The sequence below is a fragment of the Phasianus colchicus genome, chromosome 10 (assembly GCF_987193195.1).
Source record: "Phasianus colchicus chromosome 10, bPhaCol1.hap1.1, whole genome shotgun sequence".
NCBI lineage: Eukaryota > Metazoa > Chordata > Aves > Galliformes > Phasianidae > Phasianus > Phasianus colchicus.
In genome coordinates this window covers 11,421,666-11,435,336 of record NC_143445.1, presented here as the reverse complement: position 1 = coordinate 11,435,336, position 13,671 = coordinate 11,421,666, and the positions used below count along the sequence as shown (strand labels likewise).

At 34.0% G+C, this 13,671-nt stretch overlaps 1 protein-coding gene across 7 annotated transcripts in view; it reads right to left on the bottom strand.

Annotated features, from left to right (window-relative positions):
* The window catches only part of U2SURP (U2 snRNP associated SURP domain containing), a 46,243-nt gene that overhangs the window by 25,452 nt on the left and 7,120 nt on the right, over window positions 1-13,671 (bottom strand). For 2 of the 7 annotated variants that reach the window (XM_090147344.1, XM_090147346.1), the window contains 12 exons: window positions 12,057-12,155; window positions 10,874-10,988; window positions 10,411-10,544; window positions 9,154-9,195; window positions 8,292-8,359; window positions 6,913-7,007; window positions 6,800-6,835; window positions 6,626-6,708; window positions 6,016-6,181; window positions 4,982-5,193; window positions 3,980-4,023; window positions 637-741 (listed from right to left, as the gene is read on the bottom strand). In XM_090147344.1, the coding sequence (XP_090003470.1) occupies window positions 637-741; window positions 3,980-4,023; window positions 4,982-5,193; window positions 6,016-6,181; window positions 6,626-6,708; window positions 6,800-6,835; window positions 6,913-7,007; window positions 8,292-8,359; window positions 9,154-9,195; window positions 10,411-10,544; window positions 10,874-10,988; window positions 12,057-12,155 (1,199 nt within the window). Of the gene's footprint in view, window positions 1-636; window positions 742-3,219; window positions 3,882-3,979; window positions 4,024-4,981; window positions 5,194-6,015; window positions 6,182-6,625; window positions 6,709-6,799; window positions 6,836-6,912; window positions 7,008-8,291; window positions 8,360-9,153; window positions 9,196-10,410; window positions 10,545-10,873; window positions 10,989-12,056; window positions 12,156-13,671 lie in introns of those variants that run through there. The other 5 variants (XM_090147345.1, XM_031596284.2, XM_031596283.2 and 2 more) reach the window with 5 other exon arrangements.

Below are 13,671 nucleotides of genomic sequence, written 5' to 3'. Positions count from 1 at the left end.
AACACTTCAACCTTACCACAAATAAAACATTTTTAATAGGTCTTTTAGTATTTCCATGAATTAAATTTTTCTGATTGCATTTCAGAAGAATTTTAGAAAAATATCTTAAATTTCATTAAAAACAGCAGGAAGTTCTCACAACTTCGCTATGCCAACTCAAGTTTAATCCTATCTGTACTGACATCAAAGGAAATTGTTTGATTTCCAATTCTTGCTACAGGTTAGAAATTAGGCTCTAGAAATCAGGCTCTGGGAAGATTAGTTTCCAATGAGTTATTTTGTTTGCTTTTGAAGAGATTTTATTTTATTTAGTTTGCTTCTTTTTTTAAATGTATTCTACTGCTTCCACAGACGATGCTGAATTTCTCAGATAAATTGAAATTAATTTTTTAATATTCATGCAAATAATTCATATCGTATATACAGAATATTTTTTACACATTAGAATTAAATCTATATGCTTCATAAAATAACAGCATAAGCATTAGTTTGAGAAGTACAGTTTTTTAAAATTTAACAACTGCACACAAAAGTAGACATGGTAAAACCAACTCCTATTAGCAGTTCAGAAATGCAAAACAACTAGCTACAGCAAAAATAGTTAACAATTTCAAATCAAAGCAATGTAATAAGCACCTGAACATTGGGTTGTTGATTTCTCGGTTCATGATCATGGCTTCAAACATAGGCCCTTCCCGTACCACAAACTCTATCATTCGATGTATCAGTGCGAGCAAATTCCTACAACAACAACACAGTTAAAGAAAAATTGATTCAGACCTAACACTATATAAAGCTACACTCCATCTAAGATACTATAACTGTGCAGAAGATTATTTTGCTGCATTGTTATGGATTGTACAGAAAATAAGGTAACATGGAACGAATAATAGCCTTGCATCACAGACACTGGCACTCTAAAATAAAAACATGCCTAAGAGCGCTCAAGTAACAACTTAGAAGGAAACCTCATCGCTGAACTTCCACAGCTTAGCCTACAACCATCTCCTGCTTAGGAGAAGCTCAACAGTCCTTATGCATAAAACAGGCAACTGAGCACCAAAGGGCAATTAACTCTTAAAATTTCAGCCCTCGCCTAATGTATCTAGTACTAAGACCCAAGTGTTAACTGCAGTTCTACAAACGTAAGAATGGCTGAATACTGTGTTCAAAACTAAATGCAAATGGTTTTGAATATTCAATAGAAACTGCATTCAGCTTTCAAACTATTCAAGAATAAATGGAAAAGCAAATAGCCTTCTTGATGCCAAACAGAGCAGTGGTTCCATTCAATTTGGGTAACCTCCTTTTAGTCAAGACTCAAGGATGAGATGCTGAACAAAACTGTTCATCATTCCATGTCATACCAGTGTTTCCTTCCTAACACAATCAAGAGAATGAAATCACAATTTAAAAAAACATAAAAATCTGTATTCATTTTATTCAGCACTACCTCCTCAGACAAGCAAGAAGAATATCTGAATTAACTGCATGTTTTTGAAGCAGCATTTGAAAACGTGAATGCATTTATAAATGTGCTAATGGCTTATGTATTATATGTAGTGTTATATAAGCTTTATAGATAACAGTTATTTCAGTTTCCAACCTTTTGGTTCTGTGGATTTTTTTTTCCCCAGAAACTAGTTCCTAATTTTTCAAAAACAGATTACCTACATGTATCAAAAACTTCACAGCACGTGCCTTCTGAATGTGATGCAAACAAAAAAAATACAGATTTTTACATTTTTAAATTAGTTTTCTAAAATGTAACAAACTGATATGGGTCTTTTAAACTAAAACTTCCTATAGTAAATTTTCATTATCCAAATTCAAAATAGCTACATTGAAAAGCTGAATAATTTTATATCAGTTCCTGATAATTGGGTGATTATTTTCCATCACGTCTAATCAGAAATCTGTCACAGATACAATGCATTAGATAAAAAATAAAAAAAATACTAAAATATGATAACAAAAAACCTATCCATCCATCTGCAAACTTGGCAAATATTTTATGCCAGTTAGCATTAATCTCTCTTTTCCTCTCATATCACGCACAGAAAATACCAAACTGATACATATAGCTCAACTGCCCAATACTTTTTCTGTGATATCCTAAACACTGTATGGAGGACAGTACTAGCAGTTCTTCGGCCATTTTATTTAAAGCAGTATTCTGAAAGTGCAAATAGCAAAACTGTTCTTGTTATATGAACTGTATTTGAAAACACAAATAGGAAAAAAAATTACAACGCTTTTTTTACATCTCTGAGCTATTACAGCATATGTTTATTGTAAGGCAAGTTCAATACGATCAATTCTGGCTTGCTACAGAACTGTGCTACTGGATTTCATCTAATTGTCCATTTATCAAGCACAATAAAATTGCTTAAGAGCAGCTTATGGTTGGGCAAGTACATCTGGTTCAGAAAGTCCTCTAAAGTATGAAAAGACTCAGCGCATCCCACAGCAGAACAGCAAGTGTTAATGTGCATTCTAGCATATAAGGCATTTCTCAGAAGAAAAAAGACGACTGTATTTATGTAATGTTTGCCTTTTAGAAACTGTCAAGACATAACAGATGTTAAAAATCAATATTGAAAATCTGCCAAGGAGAATAATTCAGTGCAGTATCCCACTAAAGTTTGTCAGAATTTGTACATAATGCAATATACCGTGTAATAGTCTTTGTAACATTTATCATTATCGCTTATAGATATAAAGCCAAGGAAAATGAATGTATTTTCAAATGCAATTCAATTAACATGAGCTTTTCTTACCAACGAACTTTCAGAACACTACAATAAATAACATGGAACCATACTTCTCTCAGAAAGCTAATTACTATGAAGAACTGAACAGTCACATCAGTACTTATTCTTTAGTACACTTTTCAAATTAAGATTCCTCCTGGTCATTCTAATTATTCATGCCTCCACCCAGCAAAAATTGTACCATCCTAAAGTTTAATAGAAAATTTTCTAGTCAAAATGCATTGAGCATTTAGTGATATGTTAATTAGCTATTGTAACTAGCTTTATAGATCTTTCTTCCCCCCACGCACACGCAAAAAAAAAAGGGACTTGGTGACAATTAAAACAGTGTTGTACAAAAAGATGATAGTTTTAAGTGCATTTAAGATGTCATTTAGCTTAAGTTGGCCAACAAAAAAAAGTTTTTCAGTTATAATAAAACCACATTTATTGGAGCCGATCGTACCAATGTCTGGTCAAAAACTGTATACTTTCCCAATCCATCCCATGATGTTTTCCTGGTCCCCCGCTGCCGCAGACAGTTCAGCTGGTGTTGCTCACCAAGGCCAATGTCAAAGAGAATTTGGAAATCTTTCGTGCTTATTTACTTTTAAAACAGTGTTGTGTTCCTATGTTTGGGAAAAGGTTTTAGCTTAACTGAGCAAGAGTATACCTAGACTGGAGCGAACGTAGAGGCACTGATAGAGAACAAAATGCAAAAATACACTTGCATTATGGAACTAACCATAATTATTGGCTGCTGTACATTTTTTAAAACAGTAGAAATTAAAACCTATCACTAACTGAATTAGTTACAAATTGTACAACTGAAAAAAAAAGGAAAAAAATGACAGCACCACATTGAAGACAGCTGCATCCTAGCCATCAAGTACTTAAGAGGTTTATTTTGGGACTCGCAAAGCATCACTAAAATAACCTATTTCTCCCTAGTGTTCACTCACAAAATTATCCTCCAACTATTTCTAACTGAAATTGCTCAAATACCATGCAAAAGATAATTACTTCAATCTAGCCTCACTAAAAAAAAAAAGTTATTGAGATAAAGATAATAAGATCATAAAACACATTCATCTCTCTCAAGCATTATGAAAGAACCATTGCTCAGTCAAGCTGTTACCTTTTCCTCAACATCACAATTTTTCTTTAAAATTCCGAAGGGGAAATTTTCTATATTTAGATCAGTAATAATAAAGAAAAACATGTACCTTTCTGTTGGGATAACCACTTTGACTATGGCTTGCGACAGAGTCTGTATATGAAGTCACATCAGATAATAAACATAGAATATGTGAGTATTGTTAACAAGTAACAAGCAAAAATATACATATGCAATGAAAATACTACACATCTATCACAAGTTTTGCAGGCAATCACTGCTGTGAAGTTATAGATAAGCAATTACACAAAATGCAAATGGTTGTGACAGTGAACCATAAAGGTTCACTAATTGCCAAGTATCAGAACATTCCTGTCAGAATGTACATTGATGCACTGAATAGCTTCTACACTGAATATAATAATTAAGAGAAGAGTTCTTAAGTTTATGAAACGATTCTAAACTATTTGACTTGGATCAGGTTGGTATTACTTTATTTCCAAGTCTTAGAAAAAACAACCCTAACATTTAAGTGTCATTCAAAGAATCAACAAATTCTTACAAATGTAAATCAAGGTTTGTGATTACAAGATACTTACCCCTCATTTTTATCAGCTAATATTCCAGAAAAAAAAAGAGTTTGAAAGCTGACTCCATAAGTAGCATTAAATACTTACTGAATGTCCAGATAAATTACCTTCTACACACAATATATCAATTCTTCTAGAGTAAAAATAACGCTACTCAAATTAAAACATAGTATTTTGTCTAAAGAAAATAATTTAGATACTGCAATTTGGCAGCCAACAAAAGGGGGGGGGAGGGCGTAGGACAAAAAATATCCAGGGAGCCTGGAGGGGGGAAAATGATAGCTAGATTTAAAGCAGTGCTAAAATTAAGTCAAGATCCAATACACTGTACCCTAATGCAGACAACAGACATCACTTCAGGAATTAGTTAGGTTCCCTTGGGCTACAGCAGGGAGCCAACGAGTTTGTACACTGAGGGCTGCCAAAGTCAGCCAGAACAATACAGATCTATGAAGCCACTGAAATACTCTCATAGATGTAGTGTTTAACAATGAGATATGGCCCAGGGTTCTATAAGTTACCTTCTCAAAATCTTCCTTGTTTTTTGGTGGGGGTAACATTGGAGCATTGGGATTCTTCAACCTCTCTCTAGGCTGGGCATTAAAAGGCAGACCTGAAGGAGGAGGTGGGAGGGTATGCTCCATCATTGAAGGTGGAATGTATATTGGGTGTGGTGGGATAGGCACAGCTTTGCCCCAGCCTAGCTTCATCTCAAAGGACATAATCATCTTGCCTGAAAGAGGTAAAAACACAGTTGTCATGAACTGATTCTGCACTGGACCAGATTATCCTGTGTAAGTGCAATAGTTAGGTTTCCCTGCCATGGTTTAATTTCTGCTTAAGTTGTTAACTTATCATACTTACCAGGCTGTACCTTATGCAAATGAAAGCCCATTACACAAAACATTTTATTAATCCTCCCTTACGTACATGTTCAGGAGACTACAGTATACAATTACTTGAACTGTTGTGCAAAAAAATTGAAGAAACTTGATTCAACACATCAGAATGAACAGAGCAATTTTTTTTTTAAGTTACATCATTGTTGCACTGTAATTGTTCAAAATGTTTTTCCTCTCATAGTAACAAATACAAAATGATGTTATTCAAAAACAAATTTAATAAGCCATAACAACTCCTATGTACTGTAATTTACTCAGCAATGGTCATGAAAGAGTATCATTTTGCATAAGCAGAGAACAACATCCTTTCATTTTCTATTATTTTTGTCCAGGATGTAGATTTCTGATTTTTGGCTCTTCCTGACCTATGAAGACATAGCTTTCCTTAACACTTAAGATACTTTTTCCCCTTCCCCTTCACCCTCCTCCCCCCATTGAAGATAGACAAAATAGTCCATACACAAAAAGCACGTTTGGTGTACTAGTTACTTCTTAAGTATTAAAAATTCAGATACCACTCGAAAGAAAAGGACCTGATTATCATCAGTTACTAAGAATTATTTTCTGCACACTAGTCACATTTATTCGCAAAACGTACCACAGAGTGTTCCTAAAAAAATTAATTATGACCCCTAACTGAAAAATCTGTTTACCATTTAAATTCTTTAAAGCTCTTTCAGCATCTCTCCTGTTCATAAATGCAACAAAGCCACAATTTCTTTCTCTTGCTCTTTCTTCATCAGTTCTTGGCCACATAATTTTTACACTTGCTAATGGTCCAAAGCGTCCAAATTCCTGACATAACATCTCTTCATTCATCTAAACGAAATAAAAGTAAAAATTAGCCTCTCACAGCAATGTTTTTAAGATATTTGTTCATATTACTGTGCAAATGTGGTTATTTTGATTTCATGGAGAACACTTAATCGATTCTTCACCAATTAAATCTGCTATAAAACAATAATAAGGAGACTGAATTCTAAATTAAGATCAAATTTCTCAGATAATTCTTCTCAGAAGGAAATATCCACAGAAAAATTATTTCTGTTCAGCATTTTTATATCTAGTAACTGATATTTTAACCTTAACCATTTCAGCATCATATACAGCACATCTATATTCAAATGAATACTGCCTCTACAGTTGCTAACTGTACCTTATATATGCATTTTAGAATATGCTACTGAAAAAAGCTACTGTCAGAATTTCAGCTGGACCCAAACATGCTAATTGCTGCACTTCACAGGATGGCTCCAAACTTACTTGAGGATTAATGTTTCCCAGGTACAAATTTGTTGTGCTTGGATCCCCAACATCATGTGACCCTGGTGCATAATCATCCAGTACTGCAGTAATGGAGAAGAAAATAACAAAAGTCACAACCCTTACTATGCATTTAAGTGACATTACACTGAATGAGAAAAGAATCTATATTACCACCAGATGATCTGTTTCTTCTTGAAGGAGCATCCACTGAAGAAATGAAAAAACACATATTTTAGTCAAGAAATTTTGTAGACCGAACAAACATAAAAGCAACATGGACTCACTTGAACGACGCTGACCATCTGAATCCGACTGGGGAGGTTCAAAACGACTCAATCTACCTTTTGTTTTATGTCTTTCATCACGCTCTTCTTGTATCCTACAGAACAAGTTGAATGTAAGTAACAACTTTTAATAGTTCAATGTTTTTATTTTAAAATATCATTTTTTGAAATAGGAGAATGTTTAATGTTTATTGAACAATGGACTTGTTAAAAATTTGAAATTGCCAGCATGCTTTCATTTTTGCTGAATCAGGTGGAATGTAGCCACCAGAATAATTCCAGCTGCATGCTTCCTCATTCATACTGTCAAGGTATTTCACCTCAAAAAAAAGAGTTTGAGAAGCAGTCTGTAAGAGTAGAAATAAAAGCTGTGCTCTGACAGATTGACCTGAATTCCACACTGGACAAAGATCCATTATCTTTTCAAGATGCACACAACTTCTGAGCATCTTTCTTCTCCTACTTTTTCCAGTCATTACTCACATAAGCTGTCAAGGGTGACATCTGAACATTCTCAGTACATACAAGACCCTCTCTCTGTTTATATCTCTGGTGGAAGCCCTCACACAAGTATCTATTTGGTATTTCTCTATCTTCTGATTTAATTTTTGGTTCATTTTCTTAATTATTTTTAATTATTCTGTACTACTTCACATTCCTCTTAATAAATTAGTTTATTTCATCTCAGTCAGATTTCTTCCTCTTTCTTCTCAACCCTTCTCCCAAGAATAGGGAGGGGTGTTGTGTGATTAACTCTTCAAACTGACATTCACATTAACTAAACAAAAATTATCTTAAAGTAGCTCTAGAAACATAACAGTAATGCATTTATTCTGATCTCAGATATATATTGTTTGCTTATGTTGTGAGTTTTTGGGTTTTTTTTTTTGTTGTTTCTTTGTTTTTTAAAATCTTTAACTGCTCTGGATATTTTTCTGCTTAGGAAGGCAGTACAAAACCTCAAAGGTCAGACAAACACCACTGGCATGGAAGGAAATCCACTCATTTTGACCAGCATACTTCAGTGCTTATCCATCGATCACTTTTAAAGTCTGTGATTCCAAAACAGAAATACTCTTCAGCAGTAGTGGTAAACTCTTCTTAGTATCAATCAGCACAGAAAAAGGCAGAAGCATCAAGGAGACCAGAATACTAATTAGATGGAATTATCCACACAAATCACATGGACCTGTACCAACCATCTACCAGCAAAACTTCATGCTCCATTTAGAAGTATGACTGCCAATGCTAACAGGAGAGGCTGAGAGTGGAGAGAGACTTTAGGGAAGAGCTTAACAAGAAAGATCAAGAATACTGCCTACAGAAACATAGTAGACGTACTCTGTGTCTCATTTACAGTAGCAACCAAGGAGACTTACTGCTTTAGTTCTTCCTTAAAAAGTTCCAGATTGCTCTTTTTCTTTTCCTTCTCTCCTTTCTTCAAAGGCTAAAATTAAAGATATATCAGCCAACATTTGAGCAGGTACAATGACACAAAAAAATGGAAATGGTTTTTATGTAAAAAAATTTTAGATAATTTCCATGCATTTTTACCCTCAGCTTTCAAACCAAGTAAACTACAGAAGAAAATAAAAGAAAACAGACTTGAAAACATTAAAAATGACTGCTACCAAACACAGCTATCAAACGTAAAATTAAGGATAGCTTGAACTAAACTTTACTACTTCTGATTACTAAGTACAGCACACGTGATCCAACACTTTCTCTACAATACACAAATTTAAAATACCTGTGGTGTGTTTTGTCAGTTTGGCCCACTTTAAAACTTATGACAAAACTGTTAACTCCCTTAGCAAACCTTCATGCTCCAATTAAATTGATATATGTGTGTACTTTTTTTTTTTTTTAAGTATACACACACACATATACACAGAAATATACAGTAATAACTTACATGTGTATATATGTACATTCAAATATTTTATCCACAGGCAAACATTCTACATGAAAAGAATTTCCATCCTTACTTCCATTCAGATATAAATACAAGTCTGAAGAGTTACTGTAAATAGTCAAAGATCCTCAAAAAATAATTGAATGACAAAGAAAATGGACTTTTTTTTTTAACTGCAATATATGCACCTTAACTAACTCATGTGAATCCTTCTACAACATCGCTTTTATATAACCGAATTTAAATGAAAACGTTTCCAATAGGCAGACATACAAAATATTTGTGTTACACACTACAGCTTTGGAAAAACTGGACTTCCTACTCACCCCAGGCAAAGTTGTTTGTTTTTGTTTGTTTTTGGGGAGTGTCTGCCAAATAAATAAAATCATTTTTACCTCATTATCTTCAATCACCATTGGACAGGGCAAGTGAGTAAACTTGCATTATCTGCTAAGTATTTATGACAAATTTGAAAAGCAGCAATATTCTTACAGTACAAATACTTGCATATGACAACACAGCTCAGAGTGATTAAAAAAGCAATTAAATCCAGGTACTGTAGAACTTTACATATGATGAAAATCAGAACTGCCATCCAGCATCACCTCATTATTTAAGGTTTGAGGTTTGCTTAAAGCTGGAGGAAAGCTAGGATGGGATTATTCACAATTACCACATTCTATCTCATTTCCCATCCAAGTAGGCAGCATCACATTGTTTTAATGTAAGTTCAAGAATTGTAGTAAGCACTTTTAAAGACTTCCAAGACATCAATTACACATTACACATACACAGCAGTCATATGTAACTATCACCTGACTTGAGAACTAAGCCTGTTCATAAAAATTCCAGTAATTTTTTTAACAAAAATCTGAGTTTAAGAACCAGAAAGTACACCCAACCATGCAATGGTCAAACTAAATTAAATAAAAACCGTGCTGTTCAGTTTCAGAAACTCTCAAGCTCTAAAACTTACTCATTTGGTAGAACTTAAAGAGCTGAAGGGAACTGCTCTAATATTATCACCCAAAACAAACAATTGTTTTTAAAAAAATGACTCAAGAAGAATTTGGATCAATACAAAGGTGTTGTCTCGTTTGATTGTGTAGGTTTCATTTCTTGTTTTTGGGGTGGTTTTTTCGTTTGTTGGATTTGGATTTTTTTGTTTGGTGGGGTTTTTTTTGTTGTTGGTTTTTGTTCTTTTTTTTTTTTAAGCTACAAAAGACTAAAAACAGCTCGTAACAAGAAGAATCGCTTCTAAAACTTCACAAATCCTCCAGACTGGAGATTGTTACTTTAAAACAATCACCAAATCTGTATTTGTAACCAGCAGGAATACAGTAAAAACGTACAACGCTGGATACAAAGTGCAGCACCAAGTACATGGCACTGGATACAGGTCTACCAGATACCTGCACTTTATCTTCTTGTCATTTTCTATGGAATTAAGCAAATCAAACATGTTCCCACTTCTTTTACTGTGTGATAACGAAAACTCTACTCTGCAAGACCACACAGACTTTTTCTAAGCACTTCAAAATAATTCCTTGAACAAAGAGTTAGCATTCAAATAAGAAACTTACAGGCTTTTTGGTTTCTATCATTAAGAGGGATGGAGGCTTCTCATTAGATGGTTGACTTGGTTGGTTTTTTTGATCTGAAAATCGTGATGAAGGTTTATAGATTTTACCTCGTTTTTCATCTGTTTCATGTTCCTCTGAAAACAAAAGCAAACAAAAAAACAAACTATATTAATGCTGCACAATACAGTTTACCAGGATGAACACTTTTGGTAGCTTAAAATCATCTTTTAATAAGAAGAGAAAAGACCAGTTATTTTCAAAGAAAATTTCCCTGAAACTTAAAAGGACAAACCATACGTCTACTTTTTGCTTTAACTCACAAAATGTTTAAATTTTAGCATCAAATTTCCATGACTGTTTATAATGCAATGTATTCGTTTTAAAATGCAATTCAAAAACAATCTTCATCTTTACTCTGTGATGAACAATCTAGCACTACCACCCCAAAAAAGATTAGTTATACCTTTAGATGCATTAACAATTCCTCCTCTTACAAATGTTTTCACTTTATTGCCATCGCTTCCCTCAAAGGCAGCAAGGAATTCTTCATAAATTTCTGCAGCAGCCTTCTCATCCTCCTACAAAGCAAATGTTAATCATTACTACCATCACAGAACAACCCCCACTGGATAGCTATTCTTAAATTAGCTACATTACATCCCTTTTTATTTTCTAGAGTTCATACTATGAACTCTATCAAATGCGCTTCAATTTCAGATCAAAATAAATCAAATTGCTGAGATATGTGGGAAGAACACAGCAAGTACTACTCAAAGCAAATAAGTTTGGTTTGAGTTCATCTGGCAATTTAACATTTGAAAGGTGTTAAATTGAAAAGATTATATGAAAAGCCAACATAATAAGACTAAAGCTTTGTTAACTTAAGAATATGTACTGCTCCCTGACGCTTATCCATTAGCACCAATTCATCTAACTGAAGGAGACAAACATCAGGATCACCTTTATACATTGCCCAGAAAAGTTAATTCAACTATTTAATAAAGTTGAGTGAGACAAACTAAATTAAACACCATTATATGCTTCTCTCTGCTAGCATTTTCAGGAACCTGGCAAGAAAAATCCCACTGCAGTACAGTATGTGTTGAGTTTGTAATGTTCAAAGTCCAAAAGTTCTAAACTTCCATTCAGCAACTATATGCTACATATTTCCCAACATTCAGATGCTCCTGAGCATCCCAAAATTTAGTTTATTAATGATCAAAACGATTAAAGTTAGATACTAACTCATCAGAAAAAAATACACTTTGGAGAATAACAGGAACGTGCGTTAGAACAATTTCAGAGACAACAGATACTCTAACTACTGAAATCTAAAGTTAAAGAGCAAACAGAAAACAACCTAAGGTGATATCTGTCTGCACTTTGAAAAGCACAATAACAATGGATTACTGTATTTCAGCATTTCAGGATCCCAAAGAACTTGATTTCTCACTTAGACAAGCAGAGAAGCAAGCCTCCAAACACCACAAACAGCAAGAACAAATTAAACTTGTAAAATATCATTCAATTTTATTCCTAAAAAGCTACAGTTTTGTAAATCAAAATAAAGTTCTTGATAAAGCCATTTATAATCTAACAAACTAATTCCAGCCCTGCATACATAATAAAATTTTGTATATCATTACCTTCTTTTTTAATTCTTCTTGTTCCTTCTTGCTCAAAGTCCGTTTGGCAGCGCTCATTTTGCCAATGCTGAATGCTTTAAGTTTACTTTCCATTAAAGGCTGCAAAAGGAGTATGAAAAATAATAGAATGTTTGCAAAACAATTAAAATAATGCTCTTCAATTTGGCCAAGACCAGAAAGTTTCTAAGTGAATTACAGGTGGCAACTGGTTTATATGTTTGGAAAACAAAAGGTTTCCTGTACTTCACTCTGAACTTGCCACTATCTAATACAATAAAACAAGTTAAATCTGTGTTTCAGAAAAATGAATGGTCATTGTTTTAATTAGGAAACTCCTAATACATCATTCAAAGACATCTCAAACAATTTGATGGGTACTTCTTGTAAAGCACCAAGAGGGCAAAGACAGCAGCATGATGACCATGTTCAGAAGACGAGGAACAGGAAGGAAAGGAGAGAAAAAGAAAAGAGTGTTCTGGAAATTCCTAGTTTAACACAGTAGCTCATAAAGAACCAGGATAAGAACAAGAATAATATCCTAAAAGAACAGAAGGTAATCCATTAGCCTTTGTCTTGAGAAGATTTTTTTCATGCTTTGACATAGCTGACACTGATTGTTAAAAAAAAAAACAGTTCAATATAATAAAAAATCAAGACAAATAAGGTGTACAACTTCTCTATTATATTATTATAAAAAAAATCAGATGCCAACAACAAAACTGCCTCTAGGAATAATTTCCTGTGTAACAATGTTCATTTCTAGTATGAGCTTGCTATTTGAAATCTCTTTACCTAATACAACAAAAAACTGAACAACTGTTAGAGATACTTTCTGTTTATAATCCTCCTTTAGTAACTCAGAAACTTCTTAGATTCGTACCAAGCATTCGACCAAAAAGGTTTTTTTATTTCTTTTAAAAAAAGAAATAGTTCCTAATTAAAGGGGAAATGACCCGTTACAAATTAATGCAGTGTTCTCTGTGGAGTCATCTGCTTTATGACACTATGTTTGTCAACATGAGCTGCTGTGACTTGTTCATCAGCAGGTTTTCACCCATCTACATGTCTTCTAAGTTAATAAAATCATGTTTTCCTGATGTCTAAATGACAGCTTATATTTCAGTATGACAAGCAATACAGAACCTTGGCACGCTGCTATGGCACAGCAATGCTGACAAATACAAACACTGCACTCCTACTCAAGGCTTATCCTGCCATCCACAAGTCATCTTTCACTCAGAGATACACACAGATCAGCCACTCAGTCACATAATGGAAGCAGCTGTAGGACAAGAGATGTAGCACTAAGATCTCCTCTCTTCAGAAATGGTCTCAGGGAAGAACAGTGCTCCAAGTGGCAGGAGCAATATCAAATGAACAGGATTTAATTCATTTACTCCTGCAATTCACATTCCAGGAGGCAGTCATAGCATTAATCGTATGCAGCTTCACAGAATTACTAACAGCAGAACTGCATAAAACTTAAAGACATTCTTCCTTTACTGAATGGAAATGATACAATGAGAGGAGTAAAGCAAATGATGGAAGCAAAGCAAAAACTTCAAGTTAAGTAACCAAATCACTGCATGAAAGTAGATTCACTGCATAAGAAGGC